Source organism: Vulpes lagopus, chromosome 12 (genome assembly GCF_018345385.1).
Source record: "Vulpes lagopus strain Blue_001 chromosome 12, ASM1834538v1, whole genome shotgun sequence".
In the NCBI taxonomy this organism is placed as follows: domain Eukaryota; kingdom Metazoa; phylum Chordata; class Mammalia; order Carnivora; family Canidae; genus Vulpes; species Vulpes lagopus.
The window spans coordinates 28,922,552-28,944,256 of NC_054835.1; the positions used below are offsets into that span (position 1 = coordinate 28,922,552).

At 56.6% G+C, this 21,705-nt stretch overlaps 1 protein-coding gene across 1 annotated transcript; it reads left to right on the forward strand.

Annotated features, from left to right (window-relative positions):
* The first annotated feature begins 466 nt into the window (after window positions 1-466).
* On the forward strand, window positions 467-21,007 carry CUEDC1 (CUE domain containing 1). Its single transcript, XM_041725348.1, is given in 11 exon segments — window positions 467-511; window positions 513-839; window positions 4,961-5,088; window positions 10,097-10,223; window positions 10,887-11,079; window positions 11,819-11,905; window positions 14,582-14,653; window positions 15,448-15,541; window positions 16,258-16,316; window positions 17,118-17,188; window positions 19,353-21,007. Coding segments are annotated over 10 exon segments (1,185 nt in total). The 5' UTR covers window positions 467-481; the 3' UTR covers window positions 17,186-17,188; window positions 19,353-21,007.
* Window positions 21,008-21,705: the final 698 nt, after the last annotated feature.

Consider the following 21,705-nt stretch of genomic DNA (forward strand, 5'->3'; position numbering starts at 1 on the left):
TGTCAGGAGTCGGCCCGCCCAGAACCCGTAGGATGGATGGTGCCCGGCCTAAAGTAAGCCTTGGACGGGTGGCAATTCTGGGCTAGCACAGAACCGTGGCTGCGGGACTACTGCGGCTGGAGAGGAAGCGCCAAGAAGGGGCTGTCGCGGGCGCGGGCAGGGGTGCCCTGGCGTCCCGCCGCTGACTCTGCCCCCCTCTGTTGCAGGTGGGACCGTCGGCGGAGCCGGCCCCAGGATGTCCCCGGGGAGCGGATGAGCGGATGAGCGGCTGCCCAGGCCCGGATGCCGCCGCCCGCCAGGGCCTGCGCCCTAGCCTCGCGCCCCGGGGCCCCGCGCGCCGCCCGCGCCCGCGCCCGGCCGCCCAGCGCCCCCCGAGCGCCCCGAGCGCCCCGAGCGCCCCGAGCGAGCGGCCACGGCGCAGGGACCCGGCGGCAGGGGCTCGGCGCCCGCCGCAAACATTTTCCCGCAGCGGCTCGGCAAAATGACCAGCCTGTTCCGCCGGAGTAGCGGCGGGGGCGGGGGCGGCGGCGGGCGGCGGCGGCGGGGGCGGCGGGGGCGCGGCGGGGGCGCGCGGGGCCGGGCCCGGGGGCGACGCGGCCGCCTCGCAGGAGCTCAACAACAGCCGGCCCGCCCGCCAGGTGCGCCGCCTCGAGTTCAACCAGGCCATGGACGACTTCAAGACCATGTTCCCCAGCATGGACTACGACATCATCGAGTGCGTGCTGCGCGCCAACAGCGGTGCGGTGGACGCCACCATCGACCAGCTGCTGCAGATGAACCTGGAGGGCGGCGGCGGGGGCGAGGACAGCTCAGACTCGGAGGGCAGCATCCCCCCGGAGGTAGGGGCACAGCCCCGTGATTCGCCCGGCGCCGTCTCACCCTCTTAGAGGACTTGGGTGGTTAGGCCTGGCTGAGTTCTAACTCGTGAACAGCCCCTTTCTCGTAGGAACGCCATACCCCAGCCGGTCGGTGGCCTTTTATGGGCAGAAATCATACAGCCATTCAACAAACATTGCATACCTACGCAGTGGTGGACCCCAAGTGGGGTCATCAGAATTGAGGAGCTTGCTCAAAATGCAGACACTTGGGCCCTACTCCAACATACCGAGGTCCAGTTCCAGGCGGGGGCCCTCTAGAAAGGCTTTTTAGAAAGGCTTTTTCTAGGAAAAAGGCTTTTTCTAGAAAGGCTCCTTTTACACCTCTGGGTGTCCACCTTGGCCAAGTCAGACCAAGTTTCTCCCGACACAGAGCTCACAAGAGTCAGGCAGTGATAGCCAGAGGCAGTGAGTGCTATGGTAGGAGAAGTGGAAGCAGGAGAGGAAGGATGGCTTCCCAGAGGAAGAGATGGCCAAACTGAGACCCAAAGAAGTGGGGAGTGAGGAAGAGGGTGTGCAGGTGGAAGGAACTGCTCATGCAAAGGTTCAAAGGTGAAACAGAGCGTGAGTCACAAGGAGGCTGGCAGCAGGACCATCTGTCAGGACCTCTGGAGCCTGCAGAGACCGAGAACTTGAGAAGGCGTGGCCTTCGAGAAAGAACAGGGCTGTATCCTTAGAGCATAGGGAGCCCCCGAAGAGGAGTGACCTCAGATTTATTGGCTAAAGTCCTCTGACCAAGACATGATGGAGGCAGCAGCAAGCATTGCCGAAGCAGTTTCCTCCTTTCTCAGGGAGGTCGCTGGGGGCGAAGGGACCACCCTGCTGCATCAGGGCCCATCTGGCCCCATCCAAGAGTCCAGTAAATATTTGACCCCCTCCCCTCCAGTCTCTGCAGGACCTGCAGTGCTGGGTACAGAAGGGACACACAGAGTCTTTCCGTGATAGGGTTACTGCCTGCAGGGTTTTCTGGGACATGCGGCTATGGACAAGATGGAAGGGCCCAGTGGATGGCATTTAACTCTGCTCTTCACTGAGTCTCCAGCCTGCGCCAGGCACATCTTACGTGCTTCAGATGTCTCTGTCCTTCCAGTCATATGCTCTGTGAGGTGGCATCATTATTACCTCCATTGACAGAAAACCTAGGCCCCGATATAGCCTCAGGTTCCTTGTCAGTGCAGCCCTGCAAGCATCCACTCTATGAATCAGAGGCCTCCTGCAGGGCGAAGCTACTGGCCCTTCTTCCCTTAGCTGGTGCTACCTGGGATTTATCCCCCTAGGTGAGATGACAATCTGCCTCATCGCTATGTCACCTGCAGCACCCAGGATAGTCCAGGCCCATCACAGGCACCCAGGGAACACTCGTTGAGTGAATAAATGTTGCTCCTGCCTTTGCACAGGTTTCTTTAGTCTCTTTCCTTGGGAGACCACTCCTTCGATCTGCCTGGATTAGCCAGTGGAAGGAGTCTTAGAAAACCCAGATCCCCTCTTGTGGAAAGGAGTGAGTGTGTGTGTGAGCATGGGTGCTTGTTTGCAAATACATCCTTTAAGTGTGAGCTGGAAGGAAAGTATTCTGTATACTCTGACCCTTTCTACACCCTCACTGAATCTGCAGCCTGGCAAGTAGGATAGAATCGTCTTTCCTCCTTCGTCCACAGCACCCACAGGCCTGTGATCTCCACGGGGCTTCACTATCCCCTAGATAGGCCTGCACTGTGTGTGCTTCTGTTTTTCTAAGACTCGATTTCCAAATTGAGCCCCTTCTTGGCGCCCCTCCTTGGCTGTTTCCCCAAACCCCCACCTCTGGAGCTCTGCTTGGCCCGTCGGCAGGCAGTTCCTGAGCCAGCGGAAAGTGCTTCAGAAAATTTATGAGCAGCAGCTGGAATGACACTAACTGCTGACTGGAGAAAGCCCCCTCGCTGGGCACTGATGGATGGTGGGCTGGCCCCGGGGGGGGCATCCTTGCCACAGAGAAATATCTCTTGTCAGATTGGCGGCCTGGCCCCCGGCCCCCAGAACACCTGGCAGGCATCCATCACCCAGACTGAGTTGAGCCAAGGGGCCACGGAGCTGAAAACTTCAGCACCTCGAGAGCCAGAGGAATAACCTCCTTGTGGCTGGTGGGGTTGTGGGGAGAGAGGCTGAGGGAGAGGCCAGGAGCACGGCGGGGCTTACTCTCCCTAGAGACTCGGGATCAGCCTTTCTGGAGCGTGCCTGGCCCGCTGCCTGCCTCCTTGGTGGTTCCTCATTCTGCTCCGGGAGCCTCTGAAGAACGTCTGCTTCCTGCAGCCCCAGGAGGCTGGTCTGAGGAACAGGAGCGCCTGCGAGGGGAGGGGGCCTGATCTCCCTGAGTCTGGAGGCAGGCTGCTGTACAGGCCCACAATCTAGGGAACCCCCCAGCAGCTTCCTTCGGGGACATGGCCCTCCCCTCCTCACCCATCACGCATACACCAGCCACGGAAGGAGAAGTTGGCATCAGGGCCCCCGTCTGGAACCCTGTCCCTCAGAGCAGCAGGGACTGAGGGGTAGGGAGTGTGGCCTGGGGGCCAGAAGCAACCTGTTCTCTGGGTGTACCCTGTAGGTACTGAGCCCTGTCCTGTGCCAGGCACCCAAGGTTCCCCAGTGAACTGGACTGGAGCTTGCAGTGTTCTCTCTCTCTGTCTCTTTCGTCTTGTGGAAATTTGGGCTAAGCAGAGCAGTGGCCCAAATAGCAGCTACATTCTTCATTTTCTGCTAAAGCATCTGTTTAAATACTTTCTGCCTCAAAGGAAAGAACGTTAGTGCATTCCAGGGAGGGAGGCCTCCTTGGGTCAGGCTGGCTGTGTATGCACAAAGTGTGGCAGTGTGTGTGTATGTGTGTGTGCATGTATGCACTCGTGTGTGTGGCTGGGTGTCCCTGTGAGCCCCTGGGTGCCTGGGCATGGGTGGGCTCAGGGCAGAGAGGTGCCAGTGCAGCCAAGCCCCACCCAGGCTTGCAGAAGCAGTTTAGCATGACTTCTGCAAACTCACTCAGGGTTAAAATGCAGGGCCTGGGGTCTCTGGGCCCACGGACAGTCTCTGAGACCTTCTCGTGTTCTTTGGTTTTAAAGGAGATGGGAACAGAAGTGGAGAGCAGGGGATAGGGAGCAGGAAGCTAAGGTGTGGTAGGCCAGCTGGGGTGTGTCTGACCTGGTCGATGGTCGCCTCCTTCCTTCCGCCCCAGACTCCTCTGGGGATCTCTGTGGAAGGATCCAGGTCAGTCCACAGAGTAGAAACTCTAGGCCTGGGCCAGGCCTTGGCTTTTCCCTGCCTCTCTTTCTGGCTTCTGGATGAAGAGAAGAGTCCAGGAGGGAGAAGCATCCTGGGTACTCCCCTTGCCACCGTCCATCCTGAGAATCTAACCAAGGCATGTGAGCATTGTGCTTGAAGGATGGATCCTTGCTGTGGAGACTAAGTTGAAGACTCAGTTCCAAAAATAGCATAGGGCTTTGCCATGTCAATGAGCCTGGACCTCAGTTTCCTTGTCTATAAAATGGGAGAATGATCCTTATGCTACCTTGCCAAGTTATTTGAGGTTCAGGTGAGATAACTGATGTGGAGGTACTTTGAGAGAGAGCATGAATGATGTCAAAGTTATTTATCAGAAGTAACACATGTACCAAAGAGCACACGGATCATATGTGTGCGGCTCAATGACCTTTCCCCCGTGCCCAGGTCAAGAAACATCAACCCAGCCTGGAATCCCCGTGGGGTCCCTTCCCAACCTTCTGCACCCCCACAGAGATCATACTGCTCTGACCTCTAGCCCCGTGATTGGTTTTGCCTGTTTTTAAACCTTGCTAGGGTGGATAATGTTGCTCTGAACATTCTTTTGGGGACATGTGCTTTCATGCCCGTTGAGTATATGAGAATTGGAAGGTCAGAGGCAGCCATGCGTGCAGCTTCATATAAATCCAAACAGTTTGGCAAAGTGGTGGCCATATCAATTTACACTCCCACAGCGACGGAGAGTCCCTTACTACGCATCCTTGCCCATGCTTGATTTTGTCTGAATGTTATTTAAATTCAAAGGATTGTTAACATTTCTTTTTTTATTGTTTCTGATACAGATCTTGGAAAGGACTTTGGAACCTGATAGCTCTGATGAAGAACCCCCGCCTGTCTACTCCCCGCCAGCCTACCACATGCACATGTTTGACAGACCTTACCCTCTGGCTCCCCCTACTCCACCGCCCCGGTGAGAACCCATCTCCCCTTGGAGGGCATGGCAGTGGGGAAAGGGATCTGGGGTGGGGAATGGTGGGGGTGGGTGGGGTTGAGTACAAACACAGTGGGAAACTTGGCTAGAGCCCTCAGGATATTATTTCACCAATAACTGTGGCAAGAGATATCTTAGCTAGATACCAAGAAGAACTTTCACACTGTCAGGATCCCAAGAGCAAACATTCACAGAATTCCTCCTCTTGACTAGGTGTGATGCTGAACACGATGTGGGGCACAGAGTTACATGAGGCTTGGCGCTGCCTTCTGGGATCTTATAGTCAAGGCCCATGCCAGTGGGAGAAACAAACACAGAGCCTATGTACTGACAATTCCCCTCCTGAGCCTTTGGCAAACATTACTAATTGACCACCAGGCCCTTTCCTGCTCAGTTGAGACAGAACTTCCAAATCCTCTTCCACACAGCAACTCCCAGACAGTCTGCAATAATTGATAGGATGGATATTTGTTTGCCATCCCTAGTCTAGGAATGTTTTGGGGATTTTTAGGCAATGGGAGCAAGTAAGTCTTTTTCTGGGATACTTTGATAACTGAAGGCGGAGGAATAGACTGCTAGGTTCTTGGAAACTTCTTCCACGGGAGGGACTCTGTAATCTGGAAGTTTAACGTGGAGCTGGTTGCCAGCTGGGTCCCTGAGGTGCTTGTTTTTCTGGGCTTCATGATGTTTGTAGTGGGGCTGCTGGAGCCTAGGAACCTCTTTATCTCAGAGCTGCAATTCCTTAGAATGGCTCAGGGCTGGGGAGCTAAGCAGTTGGGTGGGCGGTGATGGTGGGACAGGGCACTTGTGCCAGTGGATTTTTCCTTCTGGGGATCTTGGGCACCTCTCCCTGTGGTAGTGGAGACCTCTGCTATGTGGGTAGGGTTAATGACAACAGCCACCATCCACCAAGTGGAGGAAACTGGTGAGACTTTTTATGTACATCACATTCTGATCATTGAAGGACTTATGAATGCACTGTTAGCATCCCCATTTTACAGATGAGGAAGCAAAGCCTAAGAGAAGTTTCATAACTTTCCCAAGACCACAGAGCTGAGCTGTGAGCTGGGGCCATTCTGATTCTAAAACCAATGTCTTCACTGCTGTGTCTTTCACCTCCCTAATGAGAAAATTCGCTGTGATTATAGCTCAGGGAGTTGATGGAAGCCTAGAAGGTTACAGGACAGAGGGAACAGTGTTTTGAGTCAGGGAGGGGAGCAAGCTGGGGTCCTTCCTTTCTTGTGGAGGCTCCAGTGGGGTGGGATGCAAGATGTATGTGGGTTGGTCTAAGTGAGGCCTTGGCAGGACTTGTAGCCTCACATGGGTCATGGAGCCCAGGGGTAAGTGATTAACCTTTGACTTTTTTTTTTTTTTTTTAAATATTCTAAGATGATTTTGCAAAGCGTTCAGTTTGTACTAGGCAAAGTGATTCTGCCTGTTTTTCAGGAGGCAAAACTGAGGTCATAAGAGACAGAGTCCCAGGGTAAACCTGGCATGGGTACCCAGGCTGCATCCTCCCTCTTTTCCTCTGGCTGGGTGCTCAGCTGCTGTGAGGGCAGGGGCAGTGGAGCTCAGTGACGGAAGCCACAGTTGGGGCCGAGGTGACCTCAGCACTAAGAGGCCTGAGGTTTAGGGCCCTGACCTAGAAATGAAGGCTGTGCTGGGCCTGGGGAGGACACAGGGCAGAGAACTTGAATTATAGAATCAGAAAAAAGAAAAATGCACTCCTACCTCCTTCTTTCAGCTGCCCAGCTTCTGATACTTTAGGTGCTTTGGCTGTGTGGCCTCTGGCTCACTATTTAACCTCTCTGAGCTTCACTCTCCTCACCTGTGCAATGGAAATACTAATCCCCACATCAGCACTATTGTGAGGCTCGAACAAAATACTATGCATGGAGCACTTAGCACAGTCCCAGGCATGGATCAGACCTATCACCTGTGGTGTACTGCTCCTTCCCACTCTGGGCTGTACACCTGGCCTCTGAGTTCTAATGTGGAACATTGAGACCAGTGGTGAGAAGAAGCAGGGCCAGGCTCTGAGCATGTGCCCCCTTTGTCCCAGGATGGCCCTGCTAGGCCGAGGTCCAACCCTAGGTTATTTCCAGGGACTTATTCAGCCTCTCTATCCAGAACATTCATTCCCAGTATCTACTGAGTCTCTTGCAATATGCAGGTGCTGAACCATGTGTGTGATGCTCAGATGAATACAGCACTGCCTAGATCTTCCCACCATTCCCCGAGGAGATCAGAGTCTGGAGGAGGCATAGAGCTGGGGGCAAGAAAGTCTGTCTGGAGGAGCTCATGTCCAAGCTACTCCCAGTGAAGCAGAGGACAGGAAGGCATTTCAGGCAAGGGAAACAGCTTGTGCAAAGGCCAAGAGGCAGGAGAGGGAGAACCGTCCGGGAGCTTCGGGGAACTCCAGAAAATATGGAATGGCCCTGAGGCTGGAGCAGTGAGCTGATCCTGAGGAGCCTTTTGGGTCCTCTGAGGAGCTTTGGCCTTCCTTATCTTGCAACCGGCAGGTTTAAGCTGGGGAGTGACAGGATCAGGTTAGTGTTTTAGAATCTCCCTCTGGCTGGTGGGGCTGGTGGGGTGATGGAGGAGGAGAAGGAATAGCAGCAGGCCCCTCTATCGATCTGCCCACCTCCAGTCACCTGAGGGACTGCAGATGGGGTAGGGTTTGGGAACTTGCCCTGCTGAGACAAGAGAGAGGCAGGGTGATTCCAGGAGCGAGGGCCTGCAAAGTCAGAACTCTTGGGCCCAGGCTTGCTTGCGTGATCTGTGTCCCAGGACAGGGCCTGACTCCATCTGGGCCTCAGTGTCCAGTCTTTACAAAGATGCTGCCTGGAAGGTTCATGTCTGAAATCCTTCTGGGGTCTGATGTTCCATGGGTAAGCCTGGGGGTCTGATGGGGTCCTGGAGCAGAGGCCCTGGGCCAGGAGAGCCCCCTAGCCTTCTCTCTGCTTCCCCTCCTCCAGCCAGCCCTTCCCTCTATCTCCGGAATGAAAGAGGTCTCTAAGACCCAGAGTTACCCCTCCGCCCAGGCCACCTGCCGTTTTCTGTTGAAATTACAGCCTTGGAAGTTTTTTATTTGCCTCTCAGCTCATTTCTGACATTCCTTTCCGACCACAATGGAGTTGCCTGGGCCGCCGGGGCTCTGAGCCGCCCCCACTCTGGCTCTTGCAGCTGCGGCTGGGCTGACCTCATCTCTGCCGGGCCAGGCCCGACCTTCCTCAGAACCTTGGGCCCAGCAGCCAGGGAAACCGGGCTGCGAAGGGGTCTCCCGCTCCTTTTTTTTTTATTTTTTTTAAAGATTTTATTTATTTATTCATGAGAAACACACAGAGAGAGAGAGAGGCAGAGACACAGGCAGAGAGAGAAGCAGGCTCCATGCAGGGAACCTGATGTGGGACTTGATCCTGGGTCTCCAGGATCACACTCTGGGCTGAAGGCGGGCACTAAACCGCTGAGCCACCCAGGCTGCCCGGGTCTCCTGTTCCTAGTCCTCCTCCCCTCTTGGGCTCAGTAACAAATGGCTAGAGGGGTCCTAGGGCAACTCCGCACTTTCCCTTGCGGCTCCGGGTGTGAGTGAGTTGGAGTGGGTACCCGAGTCCTGGGGGAAGGCCCTGGAGAGGAATTCTCTGCGCTGGGGCCAACCACGGGGTGGAGGGGGCTGGTCTGCGAGTCCCTACCTCGGGGGCATCGTGTCCCCTGCCTTGGGGCCCTCGGGAGGAATGAAGCCTCGGACAGGGACAGAGGCCTGAGCATGGTGGGGGGAGCTGCCTGGACGGGCCGGCTTGCCTGGCCGCCTTCCCTCCGGGAGCCTCCCCTCACCTGCGGCAGCGGGGGCCGGCGGGTTCCCCGGGCTCCCACCGCCGCTTGGCAGCTTGTTATCCCGTCTGCCGCCCCGCCCCCTCGCCCCGCCAGGCCACCCGCCCAAAATAGAAAAGGAAAGGAAGTTATTTCCACAGTCAGCGGCAGCCCGGAAAAGCTCCCCTCCAGTGAGGGGGCGGCGGGATTCCTGGAGCTGGAGACAAATCAAAGCCGGGGAGAGCGCGCCGCACCCCCAGCCGCAGCCTTCTGTGTGTGTCATTTCCCTGATTCAGCAGAACACGTGTCCTGCGGTTGCCACGCTGCAGGCCACCGGGGAGCTGTGGGGAGCTCCTGGCTGCGCCCCAGGCTGCTCTCAGCCCAGGGATGGCAGGCCGGGGCCGGCGGGGCGGGCAGGGGGGGCTCGGGCCACCGCTCCTCCTGTCCCCCCCCGCCCCCACCCCTGGCCGATGGCCTCAGCCATGGCACCTCCCGCCTTAGGGAGAGCTGCTCTGAGCACCCCGGCCAGAACCCATTCCCACCTTCGGTGTCCCTCTTCAGGACCCCATTCACAACCCAGCCTCGTGAGGGGCTCCGCTTTTCCAGGAGGAAGCGGAGTCCCAGAGGAGAGCCGGGGTCAACCTGCTGGCGGTGACTGAGCCAGACCTGGGGCCTGAATCTGCTCTGCTCTCTAGGGGTCCTACCATCCCCATGTCCCCACACCCCAACCCAGCAGACCAGCATTCTGGCAGGCTGGGTGTGGCAGCTTTTGTGTCTGGTCATTGGGAGCACGCCTGCTTCTCAGCAGCCAGGAGCTGGCACTGTGCTGGGTGCCAGGGATACACCTGCTGTCTGTAGAGGGCATTCATAAACATCTACAGGGAGATCCATGACCCCCAGCTTGAGCGCCATTAACAGAGTGCTCTAGGCCTAGAGACTTTGAGGGCACAGAGTAGCTGGAGAGCGGTGTGGGTCTGGAGCAGGAGCCCAGGCCCTGGGGCCAGAGACTGAGGTTAGTAGAGGCCCGATTGGGAAGAGAGATAGAGCTCTGGACCTTTGTCCGGGAGGCCCTGGAGGCCCTGGGGAGCTTGGGAGCAGAAATGCCATTCTGAGCAGGATGCTGGTGTGATGGGCTGAGACACCCTTTCCCTCATCATTGTTACCTCTCACCCTCCAGCATCCATGTCCTGGGCTCTGGACCCGCTTCGAGCCAGAGACGCTATCGTAACTGGAACCCACCCCTGCTGGGCAACCTCCCTGATGACTTTCTCCGCATCCTGCCCCAGCAGCTGGACAGCATACAGGTAATGGGGAAAGCCCCCCAGGCAGCTGTGCTTGCCCCCAGTTTGTGCCAGCCGGTTTCGCTTCCTGATGTTTGAGTCCAGGCTGAGCTATTTCTGTTGCCCTGGGTTTGCAGGGAAAGAATGCTGAGCCGAAAGCCTCATTTCCTGCCTGGGCCTGGAGGTTTCCTGTTCCACCCAGGGAAGGTGACAGCCCTGAGGAGTCTGTGGCTACAGCCATCACCCCAGGCTGGAGGGAGGTGGGCACGGGGGCAGCCGGTGGCAGAAGGTCCGGGCATCTCCCCACCCTCCTATGGGATAGTTTCTTCCCCTGCTGTTGGCATGGCCCTTGCAAGAAGGAGGCTTCACCCTGACACAGGTAGGACAGGGAGAGTTTTGAATTTCAGCATCCACGTGGAGCTAGCCAAGCTATTGGGCGGCTTGCTGATCACTTTTCAGGACTGTTCAGGTTGTAGATGGGGGCAGGGGTGGCCCACAGGGTAGAAAGAGGAGTCTGGCCTGCTAAGTTGGACTTTGACTGACCACTAGAGCCCAATGGCAGGTGCAGGCCCCAGGGTGTGGCCGGAGGATCCTGGGAAAGGACACTTGTGAGCCCAGTATGCATGGAGGTTTGTGCAGCATGTGCCATTGTGAGCAGCTGTTCAGAGTGCTTGCTTCCCTCCTTAGGGTAACCCTGGGGCCTCCAAGCCTGGGAGCAGAGAGGGAGGCCTACCCCCTGTGGCTGGGCCTGGGTCCCGGGACCAGGAGAACCGCTGGAAGCAGTACCTGGAGGACGAGAGGATTGCGCTCTTCCTGCAGAACGAGGAGTTCATGAAGGAGCTGCAGCGTAACCGGGACTTCCTTCTGGCCCTGGAGAGAGGTGGTGTACTGAGTGGGGGCCCTGTGACCACCTCTTTGTGGCTGGGGAAGGGGGCTGGAGTCAGCTGGAGCCTTGGGGCACAGAGGGAGCAGTGATCTGGTGGCTTCTGTCCTGTTGATACATGCCTCCTACCAGGTTATCCTGTGGGAGCCCCAGAATTCTGCCAACGGGGACACGACTCACCAGCCAATCCTTCTCTCTGGGGTTGATCTTAGGCACCCCCTATTTTTTTAAAGATTGATTAATTAATTGATTAATTAATTTGAGAGAGTGTATGCATGTGTGCAGAGGGAGGAACAAAGGGAGAGGCAGAGAGAATTCCAAGCAGACTCCCCGTAGAGCATGGAGCCCAGACTGTGGGGCTAGATCCCACAACCCCAAGATCATGACCTGGGTGGAAAGAGTCAGATCAAGAGTTGGACACTGAATCAACGGAGCCACCCAGGAACCCCAGGGCTTTTCCTTTTTTGGGGGGGAGGGCTTTTCCTTTTAAATGAAGGATTGGACTGTGTGATCTCAGGGTCCTTCTAATTGTGATGTTCTATTATTGCAGGTGTTTGTCAGGGCTGTAGTTTCTATGGCACAGCTGGTTCTTTGAGAGCCGATAGATGCGTGTGCACGTATTTTGTGTGTGTCGCGTGAGATGTGGGGGCTCAGCCTCTATCAGCCCCCTGCATCTCGACGCAGGGTGCCTCCGGGAAAGGGCTCATGCCCTGACTGGAATGTGGTCCTTTTCCAGATCGTTTGAAATACGAGTCCCAGAAATCCAAATCCAGCAGCAGTGTGGCTGTGGGAAATGACTTGGGCTTTCCTCCTCCTGCCCCAGGTAACCTTGTCTTCCTGGGAGAGAGGCCTGGAGGGCAGAGAGGCTCACACCCCAGCTGTGCTTTGCATATCTGAGTTTGGGGGTTGGGTGGGGAAACAGGCTGGGAAGGTTCTGAGCCCACCACCTTGCTTACTTCCAGTGATGGCCCCTCTGCTCAGCAGACCTGGCTCCTTGGGGTCCCCCTGGGATTGACTTACAGGTGGCTAAACTACTCAGAAAGTGCCAGGAGCATGGGCAGGAAGAGGACATGCCACAGCACAAATGTTCCACAATGGGTAGGCTCAAGGAGGATTCAGGGACTTCCAAGGCTTGATCTCTGCCCTGGGGGAGCTTATGGTCTTGTGGGGAATGCAAGAGAACCATCCCAGAAATGGGTAGAACAAACCAGCAAAGCTGGGGACACACCGATTATAGTAAATGCTCATAGTAGGGAGAAGGGCAGGGCAGGGTTCATTCATTCATTATCTGAGGGTGTATCTGCCATGGCTGGTGGCTGGGCCCCACCCTAGTGCTGGAGGAAGAGAATTTTGAGCTTTGTGTACAAAGATGAGAAGCAAGAATTGCCTCAAAAGAGGGCAGGCCTCTCCAGGAGCCCTAGCCCCTGAAGGAGGGCGAGGAACAGACAGCAGGCTATTGGGATGTATGCACAAGGGTTGAGCTGGAGCTGGGAACATGGGCAGAGAGGTCCAGGAGGCCCAGGTTCCATACTTGATAGTGGGACCCTGTCCCCGTGTCCCTGCGTGTGCCTCAAGGCCCCTAGCCAGCCAGTGCCTCCATCCATGCTTAGGCTGCCCACTGCAGAGAAGGCAGCAGAAGCAGCTTTTGCCCAAAGCAGACCTTACATCACCCAGTGGAGTGGGGTGAGGAGCAGAAGGACAGCGAGCTCAGCTGATCCCAGCTCAAAGAGAGAAAATCCTATGGAACTGACTCATAAGCAACAGGCTTGGAGCTTAGGCCCTACCAGATGTGCATCTGGGAGTTTTAACGACAGTCTCTCACCCTTGATCCTGAATGAACTAGACACACCAGGGCTGCTGAGATGGATCATAATAACCCACAGGGGACTTAGCAGGCAAGGTGACTTGGGATTAGCCGAGTTGCAGGCTGGACAGCAGGGGCTTTAGGAGGGCAGTAGGAGATGTAAGTGGGTGCTGAGTGAGCCGAGAGACTCCGGGTAGCCAGTTGGGGTTTGACTTTGGAACTAGTGCTATTTTCATTCCCACTTAATGTCTAATGAGTCAGAAACTTCATGTCTGGAGGGAATAATGGAGGGGCTGACCCAGGCAGGAAGGAGAAGGGAGGAAAGCCTGGGTGGCTCAGTCGCTCAGTGGCTGAGCATCTTCCTTAGGCTTGGGGCATGATCCAGGGGTCCTGAGATTGAGTCCCACATCGGGCTCCCTGCAAGGAGCCTGCTTCTCCCTCTGCCTCTGTCTCTGTCTCTGTGTGTGTGTGTCTCTTGTGAATAAATAAATAAATAAATAAATAAATAAATAAATAAAATCTTTTTTTTAAAAAAAAAGGAAGGAGAAGGGAATCACCATAAGTGCAAGGCCTGCTCTTTTGCCTGCACCTCCTTTCCATTCCCTTATTAACTCTCACACCAGGTTGGGGTGCAGGCTAGCCCCTGTGTGCTGGTGAATATTTAATGGCCAATTCAGTATGTCGGGGAAGCCCCAGTGCCTTGCGTTGGGTGACTTCTATGATGTAAATACCCCCACCACAACTGATTTCAAGCCAGCAGCATGACTTCATGGAATGCGGAGTTGTCAGAGAAGCGGATGGTTGGAAGTGTGTGTGAGCCAGCTCTCTGAGCATACACAAAAGAGCCAAGTAAGGCTAAGTGGAGAAAGAAGTCCTCCCCAAATCCCTAGTGTCTTCCTTTCTTAGAGCTCTTTCTTTCTTTTCTTTTTTTAAAGATTTTATTTATTTATTTATTTATTTATTTATTTATTTATATGTTGTTTTTTTTTTTTTTAATTTTATTTATTTATGATAGTCACAGAGAGAGAAAGAGAGAGGCAGAGAGAGAAGCAGGCTCCATGCACCGGGAGCCTGACGCGGGATTCGATCCCGGGTCTCCAGGATCGCGCCCTGGGCCAAAGGCAGGCGCCAAACCGCTGCGCCACCCAGGGATCCCTCTTTTTTTTTTTTTTTTTTTTAAGATTTTACTTATTCATGAGAGCCGTACACACACAGAGAGAGAAGCAGAGGCACGGGCAGAGGGAGAAGCAGGCTCCATGCAGGGAGCCTAACGTGGGACTCGATCCTAGGGCCCCAGGATCACACCCCAGGGCTGAAGGCTAACCCGCTGCGCCACCGGGGCTGCCCAAGATTTATTTATTTATTCATGAGAGACACAGAGAGAGGCAGAGACACAGGCAGAGGGAGAAGCAGGCTCCCTGTGGGGAGCCTGATGTGGGACTAGATCCCAGGACCCCAGGATCACAACCTGAGCCAAAGGCAGACACTCAAACACTAAACCACCCAGGCACCCCAAAGCTCTTTCTTGGTTAGGGAAGAAGCCTGATCTTTGCCCCATTCCTCAAAAGGAAGAGTTAGGCTGAACCCCTGTCCTGTGGTGACCGCCCTGACGCATTGCCCCCCTTCTCCCCGGAGGGCCTTTGGGCAGCCCCTCTCCCTCTCCAGCCTGCCCTCAGAAGTGTCTTCCCCTTTCAGGAACCAGTGATGCCAATCCTGCTGTGTCTGAAGATGCCTTATTCAGGGACAAGTTGAAACATATGGGGAAATGTGAGTCCAGCCTATGCCCTTTCCTCATCTCTTCTAAGACAGGCCTTGTGGCCTCATAGGAGGGAGGGAGCCACCAGGAGCTTTTTAACGTAGCTGACTCTTGGTGAACCAAAGTGACATTTTAATCGCACAGGCTGGCTCCCTCAGCCTTCCTGCCTCTCTTCTCTCTGCAGCTGAGTCTGGCTACAAATTAAGTTTTAAATCCTCTTGAGCCAGCTGTCTGCCGAAAAATAATAATGTGCTGCACCCACCCCACTCCCACCCCAGTTTTAGAGTTCACAGCCTTTGGTGGCTTGAAGGCACTTGGCCAGGCCTGATGAGTGGGGAGGCCCGTGCTAAGCCCCCTTTCTGTGGGCAGGAGGCCCGAGGGGTTGGTGACCTCTTCCACAAAGTCCTGCCAACCAGGACACACCTACCCCCCCACCCCCCCAAGTGTGAATGAGGCTGCCATCCTTCCAGGCTCCATTTCAGGGAAAATCTCGGATTAGTCATGGAAATCCCAGAACCAACTCTGGAGGTGGTGAAGGGGGCGGGGGAGGCGGCGGGAAAGACAGCCAAGTCGCTCGCTCCCTGTCTCTCGCAGCTGGGGCAGGAATACCCGGATCTCGGCCGCCTGCCGGGGCCTGCCCACCCCCCCCCTCGGTGGCCTCTGCTGCCCCTGCAGGGCCAGCCTGGTATGGCAGCCTCCCTGCTGCCACCCACCCCTCCCTTGCCACCGCATTCCTGTGGCCCGCCGCCTGCTCCCACCCCCGGGACGGCCCTGCGGCTGCGGCTCACGGGTCTCTCTGCCCCAGCCACCCGGAGGAAGTTGTTCGAGCTGGCCAGGGCCTTCTCCGAGAAGACCAGGATGAGGAAGTCAAAGAGGAAACACTTGTCCAAGCACCAGTCGTATCCTTTCTGGCCTGGCTCGGGGGCGCTGAGGGCGCTGACCCCCTGGCCCAACTCGAGGCTGTGCCCTCCCCTCCCCAGGGCTGCGGCTGCCCCTGGCCTGGAGCACCATGGCCTGGAGCACCATGACCAGGCTGGGAGCAGGCCAGCATCTCCACTTCCTTCCGTGGGCTCCTCCCTGCCCAGTTGTCCCACAACATCTCCACTTTCTCATTGGGCTAATCTGCTCTTGAGAGAAAACGTGGTTCTTCCACTGAGCTCAGCAAACCCTTCCCTAATATCTTGAGTTGAATTGATGCATAGATCTTGCTGCCTTCCCATTTCAAGCACATTGGGCCCTGCCTTCTCACTTTCAGGGCCTTGAGTAAAAATAAGGTTCTGCACGTTTTTACACAGACTCCCCACCGATGCTTGTCAAATAGGGCCCAGGATATTTGAAGCTGAACCCCAAAGGGGAATAGGGAGGAAGTCCCTTCTCCATCCCCAGTGATGGGAGCTGGGTGAGAAAGTCAGGGCCTGGCTGCTCACCAGACCCCAAGGAAAGGAGACTTTGGGGAGCACTGGAGGCTAAGGCTGGTACTGTAGAAGAGTACTGGCTGGTACTGTCCTGAGCTTGGAGTGGGTGGTGGAGGGCCAGAGACAGGGAGTGGTAGACCTAGGAGGACGATGGCAGTGCCCACCCATCTCTGAGACAGTTTTCCTGAATGGCCCGGCAGGCTGGGAGCTGCAGTGTCAACGGCTAATCTTCTGGACGACGTGGAGGGCCACACTTGTGGTGAGGCTAGGAGGGCAGGGGAGCTTGAGCTGTAAATCACTTGTGACTGGTGACCCTCCAAGAGGAGGGTCTGGGTATTTTGTGGGTGGACCCAACCTGGGGGACACATCGTGGGTAGCTGGGCAAGTGACCTGAAGAAATGGGTCCTCCTACTTGGTTTATATTGCCTCTCCCTTCCTTCCACACCCAGAAGGGGGCCCTAGCCGCACCTCCACCTAGATCTCTGCCTGGAGCACCAAGTGTCAGATGCTGTTTCTGGGGACTCTTCTCTGAGGTGGGAGGGGGCAGACAGACCTACCCACATGGAGAAGCCTCACCTCAAGAACCAAGTGCTGTGCAGTTTCAGTCTCTGTGCCCAAAGGACTTTCAGCGTTCATCCAGTCCCTCCCAAAGGCCATGTGGGTTGGGAGACACTGCCTTAGACCCTAGCAGGCCCAGAGCTGAACCTCATCCTCATCCCTCAGAGGCCCTTTAGTGGTCAGGAGACATCCAGAAACAAGGACTAGGAGGGTCTTAGAGGCCACATGGAGGGTATAGCTTCCCCACCCATTCTGCAGATGAGGAAGCTGAGGAAAGAACTTGTCCAGGAGCTCAGTGATGGAACCAGGCCAGCATCCAGTTGTCCTAACCCCACACTGTGCTCTGGTGCCTCTGGGCACACCCACACATCCCTGCCCCACTGCAGGATCAGGAGGTGCCCCAGCAAACAAGGGGGATGGAGAGAATTGGGTCAGCCTGGGGGACCTGCCTGAGTGAGGTCCTGCGTGGTGGAGGATGAGGCAACTTCTGTTTGCTTTTCAGATGAAGACTTCCGTGGAAGGAGGCAGGAAGTGCCCAAGGCGGAGGAAGCCCTAAGGGAAGGACAGTAAGAGGTAAGGCCTAGAGCCACAGCTGACCGGAGACTGCCCGAGGCTGGGCCTGCCGTGCCCCGGACCCCAGCTGTCCTCCCAGGGATCCAGAGGCATTGGGTGCAGGCATCTAGATGGCATAGATCCTGGTATTCTTCCCTGTTCTTGTGGCAGGGGACACAGTCTTCTGCATGGAAGCTAGTCTTTTGCGTTTCCTTTCACTTTTTGGTTATTTATTCATTTAGCAAAGTAATCACACCTGCCTGTACCAGACCCTGGGAACAGGAGGGGAAAAAGTCAGGTTTGACCTTAATAGTTTACAGCTTGTTTGAAAGACAGTCCAGGACGCACACTGCACAGTTAGAAGATGACTTGGGAAAAGTTGAAGCGGCCTCACTAGCGCTGTGCTCACATAGACTGTCCCGTTGCCGGCTTGGGGTGGGTGACATAAAGAAACAGTCTCTCTCAAGGCAGCTGTTTCTTGCGAGAGCCCTGGGCCCTCAGGCTGCTTCTCCTCCTCTTCTGTGCATCCCTGGGGGCAAATCAGGGAGTGTCAGCACCCCTCCAGGGCTCAGTGGAACCTATTCCCTGTGCCAGGCCCCTCCATCAGAGGATTGCCTGTCAACGCTTCCTCAATCTGCTGTCCCCATGGCTAGCATCTACAGGGCTTTCTCAAGTTGACCGTGTGGCAAGGGTGGCACTGTCTCGCAGTATGAAGAAGTGGCTTGCTGCCCTTAGGATAGTTGTAATGGAGCTGGATCAACCAGCCTGAGCACCCAGCCTTCACACCCCTTCTGGGTGACTGCCTCCCACATCCCCCAGGATGGGGAAGCTCGGGCCTTCCTCAGGCACGGAGCTATACCCACGATTCCCACTGGTCCAGGATGCCCAAATACAGCCAGTGTGGGGAAAGGCCCCCCCTCCCACTCCGTTGTTGCCATTCCATCCCCTTTGCACTGCCCCATCCCTGGAAAACCTGTCTGGTCCAAAGCCACCCCTACATCAGGACCTTGCCATCATTATTCCTCTCCCAAGCCATCCAGCTTTTCCCTTTCCAGTTCCTTCCTCAAGTCCACACCCTTCTCCTCCTCCCCATCTTAAAAACCAAGAGGTTTCACCACTTTCCTTCATTGACCAACTTATGGAAAAAGTGGCATCCTCTTTCACCTGTTGCAGGCTGGCAGTCCTTCCACCACCCCCAGATTGATTCAGGAAGGTCACCTGCCAGGTCCAGGTCCTAACGTTCTGCATCTTCCCATGCTCCTTTCTGCACGCCATGCCCACCGTTTTCTTGAAACTGCCCCCTCTCCCCATTCCTGTGGCCCAGGAGTCCTGGGTCTTCTTCCTCTCTGCTGCTCCCCGATCCCTGCTGCTCCTCGCTGCTCTTCCCAGTCCCTGAGTCCCAGCGCTCCCGGGAGCTCTGCCCTGGACTTTCTCATTCCCACTGTCTGGCACTTCACCACTGCTTTTACAGCAACAGCAAGGCTTCTGTGCGGTGGGTCCTAACTCTGCCCTCCTCTCTCAGTCCACCAAATCCACTCCGCATCCCTGGGTGCCCATGATCAGATTGTCTTTCCAGCCCTGGGTCTGAAGTTGCTGGAAGCCAGACTGCAACTTCTCTGGACTTCCCCATTTCATTTCTCCTATCCCTTTCACCCCTTCGCTGGTAGACTCTCATTGCCTGGTTCACAGCTGTTAGTCTCTTCATTGCCCCGACTCTGGTCACCCATCACCAGGATGCCACTCCTCTGCACTCCTTCCCTTGCTGTTTGAGTGGGCCCTCCTCAGCCTGGTGTGTGGAGCCCACCAAATTCTGACCCCAATTGGTTTCCTGCTCCCACAGGTCCCTTTGGAGTGGCTCATCATAGCTAATGCTGCATCCCAAAATGGGCTGGCCACTTCCCCACCCTGAGCCCCTCCTGTACACTTGCTTCTGCCTGGAATTCCAGCCCCCCTCTCCATCTCTAGCTGCCAGAGGCCCTGCCCCTGCTGTTCTAGGAACTTAGATTGGGGGTGGGGGGAGCAGGACATGACCTCAGGCAGAGTTCCAAGGCTGGCATAGAGTCCTTGGAAGAAGGAGAGAGCGCCTGTCTTTGGTACCTTCTGCCCAAAACCTCTGCGGGGACCGCTGACAAGGAAAGACCACCTGGCTGCATTGAAAACGATTTCTGTCTCTTTTCCCTACCAGATGCCAGCAGTTCCTCCTTGCTGGAGATGGTCTGACCTGGTGGAGGCGGCCGGAGAGCCAAACTGGCCCCCAGCTGAAGGGCCCAGCTGCCGCCGGACAGATGGCGCTGAGGACTGAGGCCTGGTGATTCTCCGGCCACGTTCCAGCCCTACCACTGCCACTGTCACTGCCACTTTCCATGGGACTTAGAACTTCGAAGTTTTGTGCTGTGATTGGAAGAAAGGACCTGGGGTCCTAGGGGCAGCAACCCATCATAGCCCCTTTTGTAACCAGGCTGTTCTATGGGCAATGGGTGGAAATGCAGGAACCACCACCACCGTGCCCCCGCTCCCTTCTTTAAAAAATCCCAGAAAAAAGACAAAGGTTGGAGCACCCAAAAGGGCAGGATGGTGGAACCCCTGCCCCCATCCTTTCCCCAACTGTCCTTCTGGGCCACGGACACTACCTGAACCCCCCCTGTCCCCACCCCCAGGGCCCTTTATTCCCATGGCTTCCTGCATCTCAGCCTTTCCCCCACGGCTGCGGACCCTTGGTATAACCCCTGGACAGAGCCCCAGGTGGGAGAGCGCTGGGCAGTTACTCAGGCCCCTTCAGAGGAGTGACGAGCCACTAGGGAGAGCTGGCTGCTGGGCACCCTGCCGGGGCCCCTCCAACTGCCTCTGTTAGGGGCTGGCACGGCCCCCAGCAGGGATGGGGAGGGTGGCCATCCCAGAGCTGGAGCACTGGCTAGGCAGGAGTATTCTCCACGATGGCAGAAGACAGAAGCCAGTCACCCAACAGCGGGGGCTCACAGGGGGCTCTAAGTGGAAGTCCTACTGTCACTGAGGGTGGGCAGCAGCAGGTTCTGAGGTGACCCTTGAGAAAGCATAGGACTAAGGAGCAAAGGTGATGAGGCTGCTGGTCTGGTGTAGGGGGGCGCCTGGGGCAGAAGGGCTTGCTGGGGGCCTCTTGCCAAGAACAAGAAGGTAGATGATCTACAGAGGCACGCTCCGGTTCAAGAGCCTTACTGGGCACCAACCACTGCCAGTGGGAGGGCGGCTGGCCCAGTCTCTGCGGCCAGCCTCGGAGATGGGAACGCGTTGACCTCCGGGGAGAGCTGGGGAGCCTGGCGGGCACGAGGTGTCCCCCTCCCCAGCCTCCACAGTGGGGCACCAGCCCAGTCCAAACGCACAGGATGCGGGGTGTGGGGATTGGGAGCGCCTGGCCTTGGCGGGGCCTGGTGGCCACACGTCACCCCGAGGTAATGAGGGCATGCGGCCGCGGTCATACCTCTCTGCTGAGGCCCGGGCCCACTCGCTGGCCCAGCTTCCCCGGCGCGCTCCGGAGAGGCGGCGGGGCTGGGGCTGGGGCTCCCCCGGAGGGCCGCGGAGCCTGCCTGAGTTTGGCAGCAGCGCGGGGCCTGGGGTGCTGGCGCGGCGCCACTCGCGGTCCGCTGCTCCCCCAGACCTGGCCCGTGGCTCCCCCCAGACCGTCTGGACCCTGGGGGCAGAGGAGAGGCCTCTGGGCTGTGGCCCGGACCCCTCCCAGAGCCTGGCGGGGAAGCCCCAGCCCCAAGTCTGTGCGTGTTGCTTTGTTAGTTGTTTTTTCTCCTATGTGTGGGTTTTTTTCCTTGGAGCTGTTTCATAGGAATTCCTGTAATAAAGACTTGGTGTTCTCTTGGTGCTCTGATGTGGCCGGCGGTGTGGGCTGGACCCTTCTCTTCTCTCTTCTTGCCCTGGGAAGGGCTTGCCGCCGCCCCCAAGCTGGGTCACTTCTGAGGGCCACTCGCCTCGCCCCCTGCCTCCCCGCCACCCCCCCATCCGTGCCACCCTGTGAACCAGTTAATCTGCAGCCATGTGTAAGGCTCCAAGGGCTCAGCCCCACCTGCAGTGCACTCAGGAGGTGACACCTGCGACCCACACAGCAACCTGGCCGACCTGCTGGCTTTGCTCAGTGCAGTCTCCTTCCTGTTTGCCCGGGGAAAGTAAACCGCTAGCTGCGAGGCAAAGGAAAACAGCAAGGGGAAAGCCAGTCTGTTGAGAAAGCCCCAGTCCATCACTTCCCCAGATAAACAGAAAGCTTCTGGAGTAACGCTGATGGGAGGCTGCAGGAATGTTGCCGTGTCAGACTTCCAAAGGCCAGCAGAGATCTTCCCATGCAAGTGCCTCTAGCTTTCCCTACCCCTCAGCTCTGCTGGACTACCTCCCGTGCCAGGGAACTCACTTCCAGAAGGGGAAGCTGGTGCTGCTTCCAGACAGGGCAGTTCTCAAGGTTAAAGAGTTCTTCCTCATGCTGAGCCCAAAGGCCTTCCTGTGGCTTCTGCCCACACATTTTGTTTCTGGGCTCCCAGTCACCCAGGCGGAGGCCACCGCTT